Source organism: Cebidichthys violaceus, unplaced genomic scaffold (assembly GCF_023349555.1).
Source record: "Cebidichthys violaceus isolate CVI_PGR_0920_01 unplaced genomic scaffold, fCebVio1.0.p SCAF_36, whole genome shotgun sequence".
NCBI lineage: Eukaryota > Metazoa > Chordata > Actinopteri > Perciformes > Stichaeidae > Cebidichthys > Cebidichthys violaceus.
Genome location: NW_027176550.1, coordinates 546,891 through 570,184, shown reverse-complemented (window position 1 = coordinate 570,184; position 23,294 = coordinate 546,891). Strand labels below are relative to the sequence as shown.

At 42.7% G+C, this 23,294-nt stretch overlaps 3 protein-coding genes across 3 annotated transcripts in view; 2 read left to right on the top strand and 1 right to left on the bottom strand.

The window, feature by feature from the left end:
- The first annotated feature begins 3,534 nt into the window (after positions 1-3,534).
- capn15 (calpain 15) lies at positions 3,535-12,207 on the top strand. The gene is given in 13 exon segments (XM_068725776.1): positions 3,535-3,692; positions 5,557-6,370; positions 6,372-6,593; positions 6,902-7,110; positions 7,322-7,505; positions 8,217-8,440; positions 8,519-8,644; positions 9,304-9,456; positions 10,069-10,230; positions 10,530-10,750; positions 11,363-11,508; positions 11,646-11,824; positions 12,030-12,207. Coding segments are annotated over 13 exon segments (2,976 nt in total).
- Positions 12,208-13,343: 1,136 nt separating this feature from the next.
- Positions 13,344-19,425, top strand: stub1 (STIP1 homology and U-Box containing protein 1). Its single transcript, XM_068725808.1, has 8 exons — positions 13,344-13,473; positions 14,443-14,655; positions 15,657-15,855; positions 15,933-16,098; positions 16,190-16,277; positions 16,814-16,870; positions 16,985-17,101; positions 17,400-19,425. The coding sequence occupies exons 2-8, from the start codon at positions 14,536-14,538 to the stop codon at positions 17,523-17,525; spliced, it is 873 nt and encodes a 290-aa protein (XP_068581909.1). The 5' UTR covers positions 13,344-13,473; positions 14,443-14,535; the 3' UTR covers positions 17,526-19,425.
- Positions 19,426-20,223: 798 nt separating this feature from the next.
- jmjd8 (jumonji domain containing 8) overlaps positions 20,224-23,294 on the bottom strand; it is a 5,453-nt gene continuing 2,382 nt past the window's right edge. The window contains exons 4-9 of the mRNA XM_068725684.1: positions 22,740-22,836; positions 22,583-22,651; positions 21,821-21,940; positions 20,932-20,999; positions 20,718-20,852; positions 20,224-20,540 (exon numbers count right to left, since the gene is read on the bottom strand). Coding sequence (XP_068581785.1) covers positions 20,460-20,540; positions 20,718-20,852; positions 20,932-20,999; positions 21,821-21,940; positions 22,583-22,651; positions 22,740-22,836 — 570 coding nt within the window. The 3' untranslated portion in view covers positions 20,224-20,459. The remainder of the gene's footprint in view (positions 20,541-20,717; positions 20,853-20,931; positions 21,000-21,820; positions 21,941-22,582; positions 22,652-22,739; positions 22,837-23,294) is intronic.

Here is a 23,294-nt window from a genome sequence, read left to right as displayed (position 1 = left end):
GTGGATGTTGCTGTGACGATTTCTCCTTTTCTAAGTAATATTTACTTTTGTTTTATTATCTGATGTTTGGGTGGATTTTTGTTGTTTTTATCTGATTTATTCAGTTTGTTATTACAGTTCATAGATCCTCCACAGGTCATATTTAAGGGGAAGTCACTCTCTTGTTTAACAGCTCAGAGACATGTGAAAGACACAAGCCAACCATTGGGAACCATTGGTTAAATGCATTGCTTTCATTTATTTTGCAAAATCTTAATTTGAGTAAAAGTACAATATTTTCCTCTGAAATTGCACCGACGTATTTTTAGTTTTACCAACAATTTGCCATAAAAATGGATCAAAGTACCAAACACTTAGTGATTATTTAAAATCTTAATCTAAAAACGTAATTAAAGATGTCAAATAAATACAGTGAAGTAAAAAGTACATTCTTTCCTCTGAAATGTAGTAAAGTATACTTTAAAAAATGTACTGAAGGACGAATTGTACAGTAAAAGTACCTGAGTAAATATAGTTACTTTACAACACTTTTCAGATTACTGATATGCATTTTGTAATCGGCATTAAATTAAATTAATAGACAAATCAAATCTGAATATTTCGGTGACCGAATATTTGGAATGAATAGGCAACTTTGTTGGGCAATTTATGCCGACTTTCACATTTTAGCCGCTAGCTAACTTTGCTAACGCTAGCTGTTGATTACTTTTGTCATTAAGGAAGACCAGCTGTGAGTTTTAAAACAACAAACGACTTTAAAAACATAGAAATGTAGCCGTTTATTTTATTGGAATTGAAGTGCTGCTTAGTGTTTTATTTATTATAATAACTATATTATAAATGTCTGGCTTCTAAGGCGCACTAAGCGCTGCTAGATTCACGAGGAGTTTGGTGTATTACGTCTACGCCAAATTAAGCAGAAAGCAGCAATGATCTGTAAAATAAACTTAAATTCATCTTTTAAATCAAGCTAGTTGATCCTGCTACATCCATGATGGAGTTTAATGGTGACATTGTAAGTGAACCGACGTGTTTGGGTGTTAACTTCGCATCATCCAGAACCGTAACGGAGGGAAGACGATCTTCATCTTGACCGGATAACGGTCGATACGTCCCGGTGTCCTGTCCCGAGAAACGTCCCTGGAGAGAGCCGAGCTGAAGGAGAGCTACACCAAGCTAGCCGCAGTTAGCCACCGCGAGGACCGGAAACGGAGCGCAATGGCCTTCAAAATAAAAGAGAAACACGCAACAATTACCACAACAAGAACTGTGTCGAAATGAAGTGATTAATTACGTCTACGTGTGCTAAAAAAATAAACAAAATTAGCCTATAAATATATTTCTATATTTTTTTGGTCGTCATGTTTTTGTATGAGAGTTTAGTTTAACCCAAAATGCAGCCGCGTTGGTTAAATGTAGTTTTATTTTGAAATGTTGTGACAGGAAGTGTCTCGTGTTCCCTGCAGCCTGACGGTGATGGTGAGAGGAGAGAGAGAGAGAGAGAGAGAGAGAGAGCGGTGCTGGTGGTGCTGGTGGTGGTGCTGGTGGTGGTGACTCTGCACATCGGGCTCGTATTAAAGAGGGATGCATGGAGATCTCAGACAGCTGGCAGCAAACGTCCATCTCCTCACCTGAAGTCCAGCGTGTCCCGTCTGCGGCCAGGTGAGTCCCGACTGTCCACCGAGCTGCTGTCTGTCTCTGTGTCCTTCTCTGCAGTTTCTCGTCCAGCCACCAGCTGTATGCTGCAGGTGCACCAGGTACCTGAAGTCTACGTGAACTTCTCCATCAGCAGGGAAGCATCTGCATTGAGGCACAGAGGAAGTCTCGTTGAATCCATCTATTTCACTCAGTTTTAAGTCTTTTAAATGAGTTTTTCTTCAGTGCACTGATTATCTAGTCATTCAGAGACAGACTAAAGACAAAGAAGGACACAGTCTTTTTTGAGTTGTGATTTAAGAACGATACAAGAAGTGCATGTTTGATAGAGGACGAGCGTGTTTGTGGTCGGTGAGTCTTCATCGCTCACGCCTGAAGCTGCAGCTCCTCAGACGGGTTAACAGTCCTTGTCCAAGGACAACACTGTGGAGCGACTGAGAGCCATGTCGCTCACTAATGGACCTTTAAATGTGTGTTTCTCTGCAGGGCACTGATGCTCATTTGTCCCTGATGACACTGATGAAGCATAAATGTGATGCACTTTAAAAACAGATCTAAATAAAACCTCAGTTTATGGTCTGCAGAGCCAAATATCTAAGAAATACGTGTTTCAGTGTTTAATCAAACTAGTGTGTGTTACCATGTTGTGAGTGTGGAGGTACGATGCATACGATACCATTGGTCCCTGACACTGTGTGCGTTGGTGTTTTATTTACAGATATATTGTGTTAATGGATGGAAACAATGAAGCAGACCTCACGTCATTTTAGGCTCAACGTTCATTCTTGACCTTGGAATCAGAACAATCTCGCCTCAGGGTCCATTTTGCAGCTCTCCTGGAGCTGTCGGTCGCATCACATGAGCTTTTCTCAGCAGATCCCATTTGCCTCGTTGTCGTGGAGATGTAGACCTCCATCGTTTACGAGACTTTCTTGTCTTTCAAAGTTAATTTCTCGATCGGCAGATCAGCAGAATGAAGTTTCAGTTTCTCGACTTTCAAAGACGACGTGAAGAAGAGACACGCGATTATTTTATGTGAACGCAAACGTTCTGTTTCGTAGTTATGAATGAAGACTGTGTGACCTCAATATGTTCGGCAGTTTTACATTAAAGTTACTGTGAGGAACTTTAATTTAGTGTTGACTCTGTCGCCCCCTGTGGACTAAAGCGGTAGTGTCTCTAAGCGCCACAGTCCCTTTAGAAAACCTCTCATTCTACTGCAGCAGGGTCTGACAATCTGCCCCTCTCAGTCCTGGTTCTGGTTCTCCCGTTGCCTCCCTTCCCTCCATTGGGTCCAGCAATACGTCCTGGGTCTCCAGCAGAGAGGAGAAGCTCTGCTCCTGGAGGAGGAGGAGGAGGAGGAGACGCTGCTGCTGCTGGGAGCTGAGCTCTCCTCCTGCCTCCGGAGCTCCGACTGCAGGTCCGAGGCTGCGGGTGAAGCCGGATCTGGGTCTGTCCACGGTGGACCGGTCTCTGATGGAGGATCTGGGTCTGTCCACGGTGGACCGGTCTCTAATGGAGGATCTGGTTCTGTCCACAGTGGACCGGTCTCTGCTGGAGTCTGAGCTGAAGGAGTTTCTGGTGAACCTGAATGATTTCATCTGGTTTCACCAGAATCCAACCCGGTGGCTCTGATGATGAGCATTATGAAGAACTCTATAGAAACAGACCATCTTCTCTGTGATGGTCTCACTGTTTGGGTGACAGACTACAGTGATACGACACTAGGTCTCTATGGGAAGTTGTGTAGACTCACACAATATTTGGGATTGATGTTTTTGGGGGATTCCTCAGAATAGATGCCGACTCTCCCTCTGCCTCCTCCTCCTCCTCCTTCAGGGCGCCTCCTCCTCCTCCTCCACCTGAGCCAGCTGCATCATGGGAGGTTCCACCTCCTCCCTCATTGACGAGGGCGATGATGCTGCACCCCGGGGTGCGGCTCTGCCCCCCTCCCCCGTCATGGGATGTCTGAGGAGCAGCCAGAGCGCCTCCATCCCTCGGCAGCTTCCCCGACCCGACAGGCACAGAGAGCGCAGGTAAGAGATACCCGAGGACGCTTTAGGGCTCTGGGTTCTTGGTTTTGGGCCGTCGCCATCTTGTTTTTATGCAACCAGAAGTGACACTAGAGGGCGGAGCTAAGTACAACAGAACACTGAATCATTTCTAGGTGACCAAAATGTTATGTAATTAACTTCCATAAAGTTGTTAGATGGAAACACGGACAACTCCCAAACCGGACAACGCTCTGGTAGAGACCTGTCAATCACTGTGTTGCCCCGCCCCTAAATCATCCCCTGCTTTATGGTCTGTTTGACTCTAAATGGAGCATAATGTACTAAATGAACATCATGCTGTATTGAAGAAGACTGTAAACTAGAGATTGAGACCATAAACTCATGTTTACAATGTTTACTGAGGGAATAAATCAAGAGAGAAGTAGAGTCATTTTAGACTAGACTTCTATACAACCAGAGGAGTCGCCCCCTGGTGGACACTAGAGAGAATGCAGCTTTAACACGTGAAGCTCTGGTTTAACTTTAAAGAAGCAGAGGTCGTCTGCTGTCTAAAGGCCAGCGAGGCTGCCGGTTGTCTCTGAGGCGGTTTTGTTTGTTTCTTAGCTCTACGTGTGAAAACAAGTGATCGAGATGATTAATTCATGTCATCACTCCTCGCGTACAGAGCCTCACAGCTGACGGCTGAATGTTAAAGTTTATATTCTACACTTGTGTAGAACCCTGAGCTCCAGAATGTGTGTCATGAATCTTTAATGAATCGTTGGATATAAAGTAAACCTCAGCCTTCCTCTTATTAATTATTACTGCGCTGTGTTTATAAAGCCTCCATCAGGAGTCCAGTTACTCTCTGACAGGAAGCGTAGCGCCACCAGGAGAATCCCTGAAGACCGGACTGTAGACCAGAGTCTGGAAGAGACTCGCTCTCCTCTCATCTGACAGAAGATAGAGCTTTATCAATCCTGATCTTGTGCCAGACTTTCATTAAAGATGACAACAGAAGCAAAGTAAAAACAATAGAATAAAAATGATTAGGTGTAAATAAATAATATAGAATCACATTAATGCATTGATCAGACAACTGGACAATATAATCAGATACAATATAGTCAGAAAGATAAATAAACAAAAGTTTTAAAAAAAAGTATTTCTGCTGCATTTATTTACGTCACTTTATTCCCTTTTTAGGTTCCGATTCAACTTTTAAAAACAGCTTCAGTACGTTAAACACATAACAGCTGTTTGGAGACAGACTTCACTTATTCATTTACAAAATGAAACCTTGAGTGTTTTCTTTTGTTTCTCCATCACTGTTCAGATAATCTGCTATTCATCTGAACAACCAGGAACACAAATCTTTTCCACGTTTTTTCTACCAAAGTCAGTGTTTGAACACTGTGATCTCTGCGGTCGTGAAGTAAAACATGAATATTATATATATATATATATATATATATATATATATATATATATATATATATATATATATATATATATATATATATATCGGTCTGTGAGGGAGCGTTTATGTTGTTGCTTTAGTGCAGCTTCTTCTGTCATTTCCATATTCATGCATTTTTAATATTCTCCTCCGAGCCACCACATGGTACAAAATAATGTTAATATCCGTTTATATTTGGATTTTTTCCCCCTTCTCGTCTTTCTCTTCCTTCTCTCCCCTCGAGAGAGAGAAGAGTTACATTACATGAAACCAGAGTTCAGCTGAAAGACAGCGCTCGTGTTTTGTACATTACGTCTGCTGTCATACATGTGTTATGAAATAACATTAATGTGTTTGACACAAAGGAATTTTGAAGGACATTTTAAATATGTATAAAACGTATATACTGATGTATGAATACTCTGAAGTCTTGTGTTCTCGCTCTAGTTTCTCCTCGGGCTCGATGCCGGTGCAGAGGAGCCAGTGGGCTTGTGGCTGCTGCACTTTCCTCAACGCAGCCGGCGCCCCCCGCTGCTCCATCTGCGAAGCCCCTCGGCGGAGACCGGACGCCCGGTGGACGTGGCAGGGGACCGGCAGGGAGGACGGGCGCTGGTCCTGCCCACGCTGCACGCTGTCCAACCCCGCCGACCGCCCGGCCTGCTCGCTGTGCGGGTACTCCACCGCCGCCGGCGCCCTGGACCGACCCCGGGGGGGCTCGTCCGGGGACCTGCCCCGACCCCGGCGCTCCAGCAGCTGCTCCGGACCCCTGAGGCCGGAGGACGCCGTTATTCAGAGCCTGGTCTGGGAGTGTTTGAGGTGCACTCTGCATAACACCCCGACCTCCATGTCCTGCTCTGCTTGTGGCGGACCGCGCAAACTGTCTCTCCCACAGATCCCCGCTGATGCCTTGCTCATGCCGGTGGAACCGACCGGAGCGGGACAGCCGGAGCCTGCAGCGGGGGCGCTGTCTCTTTCCATCTCGACCGGCGGAGAGAGTTTACCGGTGGAAGCTTCACGTCCACACACAAACTCCTCAGGTCATCACAACCCTCTTCCCTGCAGCCGCAGAGAGGTGCCGCCTCCGGAAGGCTGCCTCGGTCAAACCCCCAACTTAAGTCCTTCCCCGTCAACGCTCGCCGTTTCACAACCGGAGCTGCCGCCCGGCAGACGGCTCAGCATCCTGAAGGAGGAGATGTCGCCGCTGTCGCCCGCACCGGACGCCTCTGCGTCGTTCCCCGCCGTGCCTCGCCACCGGCAACGTCGCCAACGACACCGAGGAGTGGTCGTGTCCCGCCTGCACTCTCATCAACGAGGTCAAAGCCAAACACTGCCTGGCCTGCCACACGCCTCAGCGGCACGCCGCCCAGCTGCAGCCGGACCCGACGCTGAAGAAGAAGGAGAGCACGCCGGTGGAGGCGCTGCGGCAGAGCGACGAGGGAGAGGCCAAGGAGCTGTGGGAGAACATCGTCGGCTTCTGCAGAGAGGTCTGTGCATCTTGAGTTCTTGTTCCTTCGCCTTTGAGCTTCACTCACACTCACAAGGAGGAACGTTCCTCTGGAACACCTGGACCTACCTGAAGGGTTTGTGACATCACAACCAGGCGGCAAACTCCGGTTCTGCCGAGTGAAGCCGATCCAAAAGTGTCTTAAAAAACATGTCTGATATGAAAACAGAACACGAGATGAAGGAGCTTCATCTACCGTTTTAACGCGTCAATCTGAATATTGTTGCATTTCTTTTCCTGCAACTCACCTGAGGTTGTTTCCTGTGATTTGATTGGCTCGTCTTCCAGAACGCCGTGACGTTTGTGGACGACAGCTTCCCTCCCGGTCCGAAGTCGGTGGGCTTCCCGGCGGACGACAGCGTGCAGCATCGCGTCAGGAAGTGGCTTCGCCCGCAGCAAATCAACTGCTGCAACTCCAGAGACCGCGCGGTGAAGTGGTCCGTGTTCCGCACGCTCCGCCCCTCCGACATCCTGCAGGGACTTCTGGGTAACTGCTGGTGAGCCCGCGGCCGCTGCTTTATTTATTTAATACTTTCCTTATTAGATTGTCAATGAGCTTCAAACTAACTCACTCCGCTGACTTTCCTAAGTTCATTCTCAGAGGTAAAGTGAACTAAACAGGCGCCCCTGAGAGGTTTGTAGCCGTGTTCCTTTAACCTCCAGGTGGATCCAGTTATTCGGTTTGTCTGGATGTTTTTTGGAGAACAGGTTCCTGAGTGCCTTGGCTGTTCTGGCCGAACGTCCCGAGCTGGTGGAGAAGGTGATGGTGACGCGCTCGCTGTGTGCAGAAGGAGCCTATCAGGTGCGTCTGTGCAAAGACGGCTCGTGGACCACGGTGCTGGTGGACGACATGCTGCCGTGTGACGACAACGGACACCTGCTCTTCTCTCAGGTGGAACATTCGACTCTAAACACTCTGTTCATGGAGCAAGAAGGAGTAAATATGTACCGCAAAGTTGATCTTAGGCCTCCTTTGGTTCATGACAAGGTGTAGTTCAGCTTGTGTCCCTGTGATGAGTTTCAGCTCTTCAGAATTTTCACTAAACTCAACAATTGTTGAAGTCCCGCAATGTGCATGAATCTTTGTTAGGTCGCCCATTGGTTTGAAGCTTCGAGTTCAGCATTTTGGCCGTCGCCATCTTGGTTTTGGTCCGTCGCCATCTTGGTTTTGGTCCGTCACCATCTTGGTTTTGGTCCGTCACCATCTTGGTTTTGGTCCGTCACAATCTTGGTTTTCGTCTGTCGCTATCTTGGTTTTTGTTCGTCACCATCTTGGTTTTTGTTCGTCACCATCTTGGTTTTTGTCCGTCACTATCTTGGTTTTGGTCCGTCACCCTCATGATTTTGGGGTGTCACCATCTTGGTTTTCTGGCCTTACCGTCTTGGTTTTTGGACCCATAAGCAGAAGTCCGAAGTCCGAATTATTATTAAAAGTGAATGGATAAAATCATTACTTGTTGCTCCGGAAGGAGGGGGTGGTGGGGGGTGGGGGCAATTTAGTGATGGGGGAACACTTTTTATCCAGCACTGATGTTCCTGCTTATCACCAGATGTGATGTTTAAGCTGTGGTACAGGAGATAATTAATCCTCTTCCCTCTCCAGGCCCAGCGGAAGCAGCTCTGGGTGGCTCTGATTGAAAAGGCGCTAGCCAAGCTCCACGGCTCCTACTTTGCTTTGCAGGCCGGTCGTGCCATCGAGGGCCTCTCCACGCTGACCGGGGCCCCCTGCGAGTCGCTGGCCCTGCAGATCAGTACCACCAACCCCAAGGAGGAACCCATCGACACAGACCTCATCTGGGCCAAGATGCTGAGCTCCAAGGAAGCAGGGTGAGTGTCAGGAGGACGGTCGTTCTTAATTATCCGTTGAAAATAAGTCCTAACTCTTTAATTTTTCCATGCTGCTAGTTTCCTGATGGGGGCGTCTTGTGGAGGAGGCAACATGAAGGTGGATGACGCGATGTACGAGTCCGTGGGTTTACGTCCACGACACGCCTACTCTGTCCTCGATGTGAGGGACGTAGATGGTCACAGGTGAGGACTCAAGTCTGTAAATGTACCGGTAGATACATCTTTGGAGTGTCACCGTTACCATTGTACCAAAATAAAGCCAAAGATCAGGGTTATAATATGACGTGGAAGTAGTATTTTCAGGTATAGTATCAACAATCTGACTTTTCCTCTCCTGATGTAGATTCCCATTCTCGGCCATCTGCCAATAACCGGTGCTCTATTTCTCCCAAATTTTAATCTACGGAGTGGAGTCACAGTTTTCATGTCATTTCAGTGAGTGTTTGCAGACAAGCTGACAGATTATTTTTCTGGATTTACTAAAGTCACGCTATTTGAAACAATCTGCTTCGCTGAAGAATGTCTGCCTCTGCACCATGTTTAGAAAGTGAGGCTGTGGTGGGAAAAAAAAACACGATTTTACCTTTTTATATTTGGGGAAATTTAAAATACATTAGATAAATATGCTCCACAAAATCTGAAAATATTTTCTACCTAATTTAGAATTTTGTAAATGCAAAGAGGAATCATTCTAATGCATTCTGTAACACATAACGTCTTGGAAACATTCGTACACCTTTAGTATTTTCAGGCTCGTTCCTGCTGTATTTTTTTAGATTTAATTGTTATAAAGCAGCGTCTAACTTGTGCTTCCTGGGGGGTTTTTTGGTTTTTTTTTTAAGGCTCCTGCAGCTGAGGAACCCGTGGGGTCGCTTCTCCTGGACTGGACCCTGGGCGGACCACTGGCCCAACTGGCCTCCACACCTGAAGAGGGAGCTGTGCGCCCAGCGAGCCGAGGACGGCCTGTTCTGGATGGACTTCTGGGATTTCATCAGGTAGATCAGGAGTTAACAAAGGCTGCACTTCTTTAGAAAAGTCCCTTACATTCCCAGTTTAAACTAGGTTGTCACGTTCAGTTACTTACTTACAGAAAAAGGGTCAATTCTATAGACTGTATATAAGAAGTGGATGTAGTCAGTGATGTCACCTATTGGTTTGAAGCTTGGAGTTAGCATTTTAGCCGTCGCCATCTTGGTTATTGGTCGTCACCATGTTGGTTTTTTCACCTTCAGCATTGTGGTTTTTGGACGTAAATCATCCCCTGCTTTATGGTGTGTTTGACTCTAAATGGAGCATAATGTACTAAATGAACATCATGCTGTATTGAAGAAGACTGTAAACTAGAGATTGAGACCATAAACTCATGTTTACAATGTTTACTGAGGGAATAAATCAAGAGAGAAGTAGAGTCATTTTAGACTAGACTTCTATACAACCAGAGGAGTCGCCCCCTGGTGGACACTAGAGAGAATGCAGCTTTAAGACAAGAAGCTTTGACTTCACTTTTCAGATCCGGAGGTTTGCTGCCTGGTTATCTCATGAATGAAATAAGTAAATGTGTTGATGCATTCACTCATGTCTGTGAGTGTGTTTTTTGACCCTGACAGATACTTTGACTCAGTGGACATCTGTAAGATTCACTCAGACTGGCAGGAGGTCCGAGCGTTGGGTGTTTTCCCCCGAGGAGCCGACGTCCCGGTGACGGTGGCGACCATCACAGTGCTGGAGAGAACGGCCATGGAGCTGGCTTTGTTCCAGCAGGGCAGCCGGTAGGACAACGCTGACCACACCTCCTCATTGTTACTTATTAAAGAATGCAAGAACTCAATCGCTGAAGATCTCTTCCACACAACATACAGTCATTTGTGTCTGACGTTGCTTTTCCATAAGAGAGTTTGAAGACTTCCTTCAAAGCTCTTAAAGTAACTTGTCCTTCCAGAAATGCAGGATTTAAAGTCCTGGATAGCTGCAAACGTTCTCCATATGTTGAACATATTTGTTCTCACATTGATGTGCTGAGCTTCCGAGCTCAAAGAACCGAAGCGTGAACTGAACCCCGTCTCCTCAGGCGGTGGGACACGGCGGAGAGCCACCTGTTGGATCTGTGCGTGTTGTTGTTCCGGGTCTCCTTCGACGGCTCGGGGACGCCGGCGCTCGGCCGCCTGCTGGCTCACAGCCGCCGCTCGGTGAGGAGGTTCGTGGGCTGCGACGTGATGCTGGAGCCGGGAGAGTACGCCGTGCTCTGCTGCGCCTTCAACCACTGGCACAGCGCCGCCGCGGAGGGGACGAGTAAGATGTTCCTCAAGTCTACATGTGCACTTTCCTTTTCACCACAGTTCACCACAAACAGGGAGTTCTTTGGAGGCCAGTCAGTGGAACCAGGTCAACATTAAACTAAACTCTCCTACAGCAATTTGTAAATGAATGCTGTCGCATAAAAGGCCTTGCAAGCAAAGTTAACTTATCATTAGTACTTAATACTAATACAAAATAATTAAATAATAGAAATAAAGAAAAGAAACAAATTCCTAAGAGAAAGAAAAGTTAAAACTCATCTTTTAACTCGCATTTTCCAAATAAATGTTTTATTAATTGCCATTTATTTACCATTAATTTTATTTTTTAAGTTGCTATATTTATTTTTTCTCTTTTATTTGTCTCTTTTTTAATAATTTCTGTTTTTAATCCTTTTCTTGCATCTGTATTTCTGTAGTTTTAATTCATCTTTTGACTTTAATCACAGAAATTATGACTTTTTTCTCTGAGTATTATCCCCCGGCTCTGCTGTTTATTTTATTTTTTACCTACAGTGGCCCTGATATCATATTTCTTCCGTCAGATTAATTATAATCTAAATCTTGAAGTTTTAAATACCCCCCCCCCCCCGTTGTGTCCGTCCAGCGGGCGGCGGCCGCTCCGAGCAGCCCGGCTACATGCTGGCGGTCTACAGCTCCAGACTGGTGATGGTGGAGCAGCTCACGGCCTCCAACACCACCGTGGCCGACGCCGTCATCCAGCTGACGGAAACCAAAGGAGAGAGACACGAGGTAACGTCCACTCCGTTTGGTTGTGTTCTTCACATCAAATTTAGTATTAGTATTAGTAGTATTTTCACAATGTGGTAGTAGTACTTTTACTGCAGTAAAGTGTACTCCTCCCCCCTCCTCCTCCTCCTCCTCCTCAGGGCAGAGAGGGGATGACCTGTTACTACCTGACCCACGGCTGGGCGGGGCTTATCGTCATGGTGGAGAACAGACACCCGCGGCATCACCTCCACGTGTCATGTGACTGCAGCGACAGCTTCAACGTGGTGTCGACGCGCAGCAGCCTGAAGACCGTCGACAGCATCCCTCCTCTGCACAGGTTCAGATTATATACATACACATATATATATGTAAATATATATACATATATATATGACAGACATGTCTGAAGGAAGACGTTGTAGGTGGACTCTCTGTCTAAGAGAATGACATCATGAGCATATTCTACATTTAATATGAAAAATAATCTGGTAAACTTCACTGATTGTGTGTTGCATGTGAAGTCTTCTCCGTCTCCGTCTCAGACAGGTGCTGGTGGTTTTGTCTCAGCTGGAGGGAAACGCCGGCTTCTCCATCACTCACCGGCTGGCTCACCGTAAGGCCGTCCAGGCTTCTCTGGGGAACTGGAGTCCCTCGAAGACGACCCACAGTCCGGCTCTGAGCCCGGAGACGGCGGGTCTGCATCAGCCCCGCCCCCTCTGACCGAGAACGCGGAGGTCTTTAAAGGAACAGTCCGTCACTTCAGGAGGTTGTGGTGGAAAACGAGCTGAGTCGTGTTTCAGCTGAGTCGTGTTTCAGCTGCGACAGACATTTTTTGTTTTTTAGGAGTCAGAGCTCCAACAGAAGTTAACACATTCCTCCGTGAAGACATGTTAGAAGCAGATTTCATCAGTGATGCACTTTATATTTCACATTTCAGATCACAGCTCGTCTTCAGGTCCAAACTGTCTTCAATGCAAACGGTGACAGACGAATAGAAGTTAGTAACTTTAGTTAGTTGTGTCTGAACTGGCTGCCAAGAATATTCACAGTAATAACAAACCGACGACGCTGAAGTCGGCTTTTAATTCACGGCGTTTTTACCGTCGGTTAAGAGGAAAGTTTGAGGGAAACAACGAGCGTGTGTGAACGACCTGCTGTTGTGAAAGTGTGTCACACATTTTAGGTAAAGCTGTCTGAAACACATTGCTTAGACTGGTCACATGTGTACTAGATTATCACAGAGGAGCCAGAGACTCTTCACATCCAGACCACACTGGACCTGTTTCTCTTAGCTTTCCTCTTAGCTGCGAATCGGAAGCTTTTTTTAAGGGTCGTTGGTGTTTATTTATGAATCTTGATACTTAATGTAGACGGGTTAGATAAAGTTTTAGCGTGGAGACTGCCTGTATGAAAGCATTAGCACTTTATGAACTTTAATCTATGCTGGATTCTTGTGTTTTATGATTATGTTTCAAAAAAATTCCACAATGGAGCAAAAATATTTTGTGTTTGTTAATGCAAAACATCGTTATTGTTAGAGACAAAAACATATAAACTATGCAAATGTTTGAACCCTGTTATGATGCTTCGTCAATTAAAACATGTTTAGCTCTTTATCTTTGACTTATCGCTATAGCGACGCGTGAATTTAATGTATTCTTTTTTATCGGTGCAATAGAATTTCAAAAAGAGTCTGAATTTATTTATTTGTATATAATGTATTTAATAATATTTTACTTATTATTTATTATTTAGAAAACATCTATTTATCTATTTTTTCCACAATAAAAAGTAAAGACTTTTATTTTCATTGTTTGACGTGGGGGGGGCGTGTCCGATGACACGTCACAGAGCAAAACCAAAACAGCTGTTGGCAAGACAACTTGTAGCTAGGTAGCTAGCCACCTAGCTCCATCACAACAAACAGCTCATTTTATCACGTTTTTACTTGTTTAATACTAGAGCGGTGAACCAGCAGCTGCGCAGGTACGTCAGTGTGATGTCATCGATTGTGTATCGGCGTGAAGTAATGCTAGCTTGTTAGCTTCATGCTACTAACGCTAGCTACACTTTAGCTACACGTTAGCAATGATTTACCTGAAAACAGCAGCTTGAATTTAGCTTAAAGATATGACACGTCAGTGTGTTTTGTTACGTCAACAATGGATGTCGTGTTATTGTGTAAATCAGTAGTAGAGGGAAGGATACGCAGCAACGTCATCGATCGGTTTTTATTGTATTTAATGTTCAATAACTCTAAATATGCGGAGTTATCGCTCTGACAGTGGCGTTAATTACGGCCCAACTTAACGGCTCATGTTCGGCCCTGATGAGGCCGTAGTGCGGTGTGTCGGTACCGGTCTCAGGTCGGCCCAATGTCGGCATGAATCATCAACGTGAGCCCCTCTGACCCACCTCCAGCTGCTCTCAACACTCCCTCACCTTTAGCTGCTCATTGCCTGAAGAAGTACATAATAAATACTGTTCATTCATTTCATTTTTAAAATGTTTTATATGCTGTTAAATATCATTTTTTGCAAGACTAAAACGTATTTTAAAAAAATGTAAAAAATAAAAACAAATAAATTATAGTAATTTAAATAAAATAAACAATGAAAATAATACAAAACAATGATTAAATCGTATAAACTATGGCTATAACATTACTCCAAATTAAAAGCCAGATTAAAAAAATACAGTTTTAATTTCAACATCCAGAGGCAGTGAGTTACACAGTTTAGGGGCTTAAGAACAGAAGGCACTTTTTTTTTATTAATTTAAATCAATGTAATTACTTTTTCACAACATATACAATCAAGTCAGTACAAGTATTAAAACGTCCATAGATTTCCAGAAGCAACCTGGAACATGTTGTTGAACACCTTAAATAACGGTCGTCAGTATGTCGACCGTATCGCAGCTTAAAGGTTCCGGTCTCTGCTCTTCTGGTCTCAGTTTCCGTCCCGGTCTTGTTGGGGTCCGAGCGTCAGGATTGGGAAGCAGACTGAAGGGGCGGCTGCCGGCGGCGCAGCGAGCCTGGCGGACAGAATGTCAGAAAGCCCGGAGAAAAGCGCCTCAGTGTCGGCTCAGGAGCTGAAGGAACAGGGCAACCGCCTCTTCCTGAGCCGCAAGTACCTAGAAGCTGCTGCCTGCTACAGCAGAGCCATAGTAAGAGATGGAGGGCAGCGTTTCAGGGCTTTAAATACTGGGTTCAACTCTTTTAAATAGCCTGAATACATACAAGTGTTTCTCCTCAAGATATCTATTGAAATTACGGTATGTTACGATACTTTACGATACCTTACGACACGTTACGTTACGATACGATACTTTATGTTACGCTACGGAACGTTACGGAACACTACGCTACGTTACAATACGTTACGGAACGGTACGTTACGATGCGTTACGGAACGTTACGCTACAACGCTATATGTTACAAAACGTTATGAAGCATTACGATACAACATAATATATTGCGTAACGTTGCGATACAATACGATACAAAATCCGTTACGTTATGGAACATTACGATATGGTACGCTACAATACATTACGCTACGTAACGCTACGAACCGTTACGATGCGTTACGCTGTGTTACGGAACGTTACGATACAATGCAATATGTTACAAAACGTTATGAAGCATTACGATACAACACAATATATTGCGTAACGTTGCAATTCAATACAATGCGATACAAAATATGTTACGGAACGTTACAACACGTTACGCTACGGAACGTTACGATACGTTACGATACGTTACGATACAATACAACAAGATACAACACGATACTTTTCTAAACATTACGATACAACACGAAACGTTACAACACAATACAATATACGATACGATACAAAATGATATGTTACGAAATGTTACAATACAATATGATGCAACACGATAAGATACAACATGATACGCTACGAAACAATACAACACAGTATGTTACAACACAATACAAAACGATCCGTTATGATACGATACGAAATGATACAACACGATACGATACACAGCCATACGATACAACGCGATACAACACAATAAGTTACGATGCGATGCATTTTTAGTGCCACAGCAGGAGAGCCTCGCTCCATCTGATCCTGAGTCTGTATTTGACGGATCCTGGAGAGCAAAAGGTTGAATCTGTGTTTTGATGTTTCAGACCCACAGTCCGTCCGTCCCAGCGTACTACACCAACAGAGCGCTGTGCTACGTGAAGCTGCAGCAGTACGACAAAGCTCTGGCCGACTGCAGACACGCTCTGGAGCTCGACGGCCAGTCGGTGAAAGCTCACTTCTTCATGGGTCAGTGTCACCTGGAGATGGAGAGCTACGACGAAGCCATCGGCAACCTGCAGAAAGGTACGACGTTGATGCACCGTAGTTCCACATCCTCTGCACGCGGTGAGAGAAGTCTACCTTTACGTTTGTTTTCCCAGCGTACAACCTGGCTAAAGAGCAGCGTCTGAACTTTGGCGACGACATCCCCAGCGCTCTGCGGATCGCCAAGAAGAAACGGTGGAACAACATGGAGGAGAGGAGGATCAACCAGGAGAGCGAGCTGCACGCCTACCTCACCAAACTCATCTTCGCTGAGAAGAAGAGGCAGGTCCAGTCCATCTATGACGAAGAACACGCATGTCACAAAGTAGATCTTGTTCCTGTAGAAGTTAAGTGTGTCTGGTTTAATCTGCAGAGAGCTGGACGGCTGCGGACACAAACAAGAAGACAAGTCAGACGACGGCCGAATTCAGCACCCTCCAAACGACGTCCACACTAAACATGTAGGTTTTCTATTGTGATCATCTTAAAAGACAGGAGACAACCGAGTGAAGCCAAAGCTTCACGTGTTAAAGCTGCATTCTCTCTAGTGTCCACCAGGGGGCGACTCCTCTGGTTGTATAGAAGTCTAGTCTAAAATGACTCTACTTCTCTCTTGATTTATTCCCTCAGTAAACATTGTAAACATGAGTTTATGGTCTCAATCTCTAGTTTACAGTCTTCTTCAATACAGCATGATGTTCATTTAGTACATTATGCTCCATTTAGAGTCACACAGACCATAAAGCAGGGGATGCTTTAGGGGCGGGGCTACACAGTGATTGACAGGTCTCTACCAGAGACGTATACGCCGTCTCTACGTCACTCCTCTTTAAAGAACCAGAGGTTTCCTCCTGGTATTCAAAACTCTCTGGACTTAAAGTTGTCGCTTCATGTTTACTGCACAAATAGTTTTATGTAATAATATATATATATATCTTAGTATTAACCTGTGAACGTCTGATTACTTGTAACCTTTAAAAGGTGTGTTTCTCTACAGGACAAGTATCTGTCCGACATGGAGGAGCTCTTCTGTCAAGTGGACGAGAAGAGGAAGGTCAGTGTTGATGAAGGACATGTTCCAAAGATACAAATGATCCATCCACTGATGAGGAGGAGGAGGATGAGGAGGATGATGTTACAGATGTGATGTCCACTGTGTGTTTGACAGAAGAGAGAGATCCCTGACTTCCTGTGTGGAAAGATCAGCTTTGAGTTGATGAGAGAGCCGTGCATCACTCCTAGTGGAGTCACGTACGACAGGAAGGACATCGAGGAGCACCTGCAGGTACAAGTACTGATACTACTCTGTGAAAATACTGTGGTGCAGGTACAAGTACTGATACTACTCTGTGAAAATACTGTGGTGCAGGTACAAGTACTGATACTACTCTGTGAAAATACTGTGGTGCAGGTACAAGTACTGATACTACTCTGTAAAAATACTGTGGTACAAGTAAAAGTACAAATACTAAACTGTACAAGTACTATGGTTTAAGTAAAAGTATTGTCACTACGCTGTAAAAAACACTGTGGTACAGTAAAAGTACTAATACCACACTGTATAAATACTCATTGTCTTGCAGCGAGTCGGCCATTTTGACCCGGTGACGCGTTCTCCGCTGATTCAGGATCAGCTCATCCCAAATCTGGCCATGAAGGAAGTCATTGATGCTTTTATTTTGGAGAACGGCTGGGTGGAGGACTACTGACCAATGAGAGCAGAGGAAGAGGTGGTTTGAGTTTAAGAAAAGATCAAACGAATCGCTTTGATCCAGTTTGATGATCAACAAATGATTTCACAGGAGAAGAAGAAGAGATCATGAACCAGAGGAATGAATGTAGAACCCTCGAAACAAAGTTCTAGAAGAAGAAGATCTGTTAAACCTTCAACATGAATGTTCTCACAAGTAGAAATACTACGTTATAAAAATACTCCGTTACCAGTAAAAGTCCTGCATTTCAAGGGTTAAAGTAAACTATATAAACTCTATAAACTATATAAACTCTTCCATTAATAACGTTAATAATGTCCGGATGTTTTTCATTTAAAGTCCTCGTTTGAAGAGGAACTTGTAACTAAAGCTGTCAAATACATGAAGAAGTATAAAGTAGTACCACCTGAAAATACTCAAGAAGAGTACAAATACTTTGTAAAAAAAAAGTACATTACTCACATAAATGTACTAAGTTACTCCCCAGCAAAGTGTCTGCTGTAGTCGAGTTTAAATTAATGTAATGTAATATAATATAATATAAATTAATATAATATAATGTAAATTGATATAATATAAATTGATATAATATAAATTAATATAATATGATTTAATGCACTTTTGACATATTTTCTTTCCTGGAAATAGATTGTGGAGAAGAAGCACTTTAAGTTTAAGAGCACAACGTTTATATTTAAAGAACTTATCAGACATTTTTTAAAACTCTTTTGCATCATTAGGGAAATATTTTGGCGTTTCATTTAAACATTTGAAATCATTTTTTTGTCGTATTAATGTCAGCGTATAAGTAGGTTTGTGTACTTGTGTCCCATTAAAGCCGAATGTTTGATCCCATTACAGCATCAAATCAGCTCTGACTTCTAAAATACGATTTATTATTTTAAAACTGATAAAACCCTAAACAAGCAAAAGAAATGAAATACATTAAAATCAATGTCGCTAATAATACAAGAAAAAAATGACAATCCCTCCAGTGTTTAGTTTACTTTTATTATTCATAGAAACATGTCGTTATGATTATCATATATTATATAATGTATAAAATAACTAGATTAAAATTGAAATTCTCAAACAAATACTCAGTAATCATCATCGCTTCATTCTGGACTCTGATTGGCTCCAAACTGGTTGCGATGTCATAAAATGCAGTTAAACTGTTAATATTAACTTCATTCTGCTTTGTTGTTTAATCAGATGAGGCGTTCGAGGACCGTCCGTACAGATCAGAGTCGCTTCATTTTGCTCCTCCGGTGTCTCTGTGATCGGTATTGATCTTATCAGTTCATGTCGTAAGGAACTGACTACAATCACGTAAAGTAATCAGATTACAGATGAGAAAGAAGTGCTGTTTCTGCTGCTCATCACTCAGAGAGTAGACGAGGGAAAGTGTTGCGTTTGCTGGCAAACTAAAAGAGGGGAAATCGTAGCGCTGCGGCTGAAAGAGAGCGAGTGTTGAGAGAAACTCATCAGCTGGTTTTTGTAAATATTGATAATCAGTAATTTAAGAAGTTTCTTGTGTTTCTATCAGTGGACTCTGGTGCAGCTTCTTTGTGCTTGTTTTTGCTCAAATGTTTTTCTTGTTGATGGTGAAATTGTTTTTTTAATTATAAATTATTAAATATGTGACATCAACAGCTTTGGTCTCGTACAGCAGCATGTTGTTTATCTTTTATATTTAAATGTGACGATTACAATCAAGTTAAAGTGAGATTATTTCAAACGACTGAAGGAGCACAGTCGCTTCTTAATGCTTTTCCTTTTCTAGTTTTCAGTCGCAGTGAGACATCTCACCGCACAGCACCTCTTTGAACCAACAACCTGCTGCACAAACATGTTAAACAAATGTTGTGATAAAATAAATGTTTCATGTTTTTTACATCTTTCAGTCTCGTCTCTTTCTGTGATTGAAGACGGTTTAGAAAAGTGTCTTTTTAGTCATAAACGTGTCTCTTTGTTTAGCTCAACTGTTATCATTTATGTTCCCGTCGGTGAAATAACTTTATTGATCCTCTGACTTCATCAGGTCAACACCAAATATCTGAAGAAGTAAAGACATGAATCAGTTAATGAGAGGATGATGAGACAAAAGTCTCCACCTACAGAGAAGCAAGAGTCTTTACTGTCTTTCTATTGTTGGCTTCTGTCTCTTTGTAGTCATTGTGTCTCTTTGTAGCTGTTTTCTGTCTCTTTGTAGTCATTGTGTCTCTTTGTAGCTGTTTTCTGTCTCTTTGTAGTCATTGTGTCTCTTTGTAGCTGTTTTCTGTCTTTGTAGTCTTTGTTTGTCTTCTTCTAATCTTTGTCTCTTTGTAGTTGTTTTCTGTCTCTTTGTAGTCGTTTTCTGTCTCTTTGTAGTCTTTTTGTTTTTCTTCGTCTAGTCTTTGTGTCTCTTTGTAGTTGTTTTCTGTCTCTTTTTGTAGTCATGAGTTTCTTCAGTCTACATTTCACAGCTGAAGGCCGTGGGGGGGGGGGGGGGGGGGGGGGGGGGGGGCCTGATGCTTTGGGCCCCTGGCCTGGTGGACCCAGTAGACCCGTTCAGTAGTCCATCCGTGGCCTCAGCTGGACTTTGTGTTAATTATCTGACGTTCTATAATAACAGTTTTGTTATGAAACACAATGTTGTTGCAGTGAAATCTTAAATCTTCATCTGTTGAAAGAACCACAGGAACAATGTACAAACATTTTAACGGCAGACATTTTTATTCCTCAGAAGACAAATGTCTCTTTTAGCTCCTTTGGTCATTAAAGACATTTTTATTGTTATTTTATGAGACAACAACAAATGGAATCTTGTCTTTGTGAAGCTGGAATGTGAGAATCACATCTGGAACATCAGAGACAGACTTCAGAGAGTTCCTCCTCCTTCGGTCTGCTCTGAGATGAAAACAAACAGCGCAGAGCTGATGAAGAAGATCAGCTGAGGAAGGTGGAGATGAAGACGCTGGTGTCCAGGTTGAGGGTGGCGTGCCACCAGCGGTCGGGGAAATACAGAACCTGATGGAGAAAAACTGTTTTTATCATTTAGTGTTTAAAACTGTCTCTTGCTGCGAGCTGTTTCGGTTTTGAAGAGGAACATTCTTCATAATAATAATAATAATAATAATAATAATAACAATAATAATAATAATAATAAAGCAGCAGCACCCGTTTAAAACACAAGGTGGTGTTTACCTCTCCAGGTGAGATGGTGCACTCCAGCGGAGCCTCGCCCTCCGGCAGGTGTGGGTAAGTCTCCGTCACCCAGGACAGGCTGGTGCGGTTCGGGTGGAAGTGCGGCTCCTGGTCCGGCGGGTAGAGGAACCACCGCTGAGAGAGAGAACAGTCGCTGACTGAAGCCGAGACGCTCGTCTGAAGGAAACTAAAGAAACGGGGTTTCTGTCCTCACCTTCCTGCCGTAGATGACCTCAGAGAAACCAGGACCGTGCCAGTGGAACGGGACTCCTGATCCAGGACCTGGAGCCCAAACACAGACCTGAAGGTTCTTTTATTATGGATTTGATGCATTCGAGTCACAGAAAACGAAACGGTCACAGAATTAAAACTTTAACGAACCAGAAGTTTGTTTAAAGAAACTTTTCATTCTAAAAAAAATCCAACAAGAGTTTATTTATAAACAATAATTAATAAGTGTTTTACAAAAGAAATAAAACAGAAAATGAATCAAAAGAAAGAATAAAAATAAAAACAGTCGCTTTAAAGATTTAACCCTAAAAATTTGCTTTGAATTTCTGAGGCAAAAAATGTCTACGTCAAAAAAACTACCATAAAAATATTATGTAATAATATTAATATATTTAACTTTGTTAAATCTCTGAACCAACATCAGTCCTGATCATAACCACCAAATACTCATTCATTTTCAGAAATTGAACCCTTTAAATATCAGTTTAATTACATAATGCCACTGTTATTATTTATTTATTTTAAACATAAAAAAGTCATTATTTTCTGTAAACTAAATGCTGAGAACAGGCTGGTATCAATAACCAATAATTAGATACAATTATGATTTGTATTCATGTTTATTTTTGTGCAGAAAACAATAAAAACTGATAACGTCTCAGTCTGGTAGAAAATATTAAACCGTAGTTTAACGGATCATTTAATGGGTTTATGTATTTATAGACTTATTAAAAGGAGAATGTGTGTTCTATGAATCAACACGAATGATCTAAAATGAAAACACTAAAAGACAGACATGTCCGTAGAGAAGTAGACGCGTTAAGAAGTAGAAGAAGAAACGTTCCTGAGACATCAGTGACATCAGAACGGACCTGCGATGCCGAAGCTGAGCGCGGCGCTGGTGTGAGGCAGAACGTACGGAGGAGACTCGTACTGATCCAACAACCGCTGCCACTCCGTCACGTTGTTGTCTCCGAAGAAATACAGAGTTTCTGAGGAGACGCAAACACAACCAGCAGAGAATCAAGTGTGTGTGTGTGTGTGTGTGTGTGTGTGTGTTGTATGTATGTATGTATGTATGTATGTATGTATGTATGTATGTATGTATGTATGTATGTATGTATGTATGTATGTATATATATATATATATATATATATATATATATATATATATATATATATATATATATATACCAGCATCATGTTTAACAAACAGGTTTACATACTATAAAAAGAGAGAAGATGTGTTTTAGTTTTATTGTGAAGGTCTTTGAGGCTAATTTGTGTTTTTATTAACAGTTTGTTTTTTTTAGGTTTTTGATTTGCAGCCAAAAGTTCTAGTTTCATAAGCAAAACTAACAAATAATTTATTCTCAGTTCATATATTTTCACTTACAAACTTGATTTTTGTAAGAAATTTGCTTGCAAATTTTTGCAAGAAATTTCCTTTCAAAAAAGTTTTTTTGTTTGCGTAATAATGACACAAATATAGCTTCATATGAACCTGTTTGTTACTCAGATTATTCTACACAGAACATCATTTAACTTTGACTCTATTTTAAAGTCAAGTTAACAGTTTAATCTCTTCAGCATCATAAACACTTCACTTATTTGAAATGTTGTGTTTCACTCACCGCTGCCGAGGACGTCTGCAGACTGAGGCCTCAGCCAGACGTCCACGTACTCCTGCAGAGGGACGTCCACTGAGACACAGAGACAACAGGACCACAGAGACACAGTGAGTGTTTGTGGGGTTAGAACAATAAACACCAGTCAACAATGCTCGCTTACCTTTCCTGTAGGAGTACGTGTTGGCTGTGCTGAGCCGAACTCTCCGGTCACCATACTGTCCTAGTAAACTGGACCTGGAGCACGACGACCGGAACCTCTGAAACACAAGTATTCATGTATTTATACATTAGTTTAACACAGGTTATTCATGTATTTATACATTACTTTAACACAGGTTATTCATGTCTTTATACATTACTTTAACACAGGTTATTCATGTATTTATACATTACTTTAACACAGGTTATTCATGTATTTATACATTACTTTAACACAGGTTATTCATGTATTTATACATTAGTTTAACACAGGTTATTCATGTATTTATACATTACTTTAACACAGGTTATTCATGTATTTATACATTAGTTTAACACAGGTTATTCATGTATTTATACATTAGTTTAACACAGGTTATTCATGTATTTATACATTAGTTTAACACAGGTTATTCATGTATTTATACATTAGTTTAACATGTTACTCATGTATTTATACATTAGTTTAACAGGTTGTTCATGTATTTATACATTAGTTTAACACAGGTTATTCATG

Excerpts from the sequence above, each read along its gene's own strand:
- stub1 (XM_068725808.1), top strand. The coding sequence starts at position 14,536 with ATGTCAGAAAGCCCGGAGAAAAGCGCCTCAGTGTCGGCTCAGGAGCTG. Across the intron at positions 14,656-15,656 it reads CCTGCTACAGCAGAGCCATA|ACCCACAGTCCGTCCGTCCC; the intron begins GTAAGAGATGGA and ends TTGATGTTTCAG. Across the intron at positions 16,099-16,189 it reads ATCTTCGCTGAGAAGAAGAG|AGAGCTGGACGGCTGCGGAC; the intron begins GCAGGTCCAGTC and ends TTTAATCTGCAG.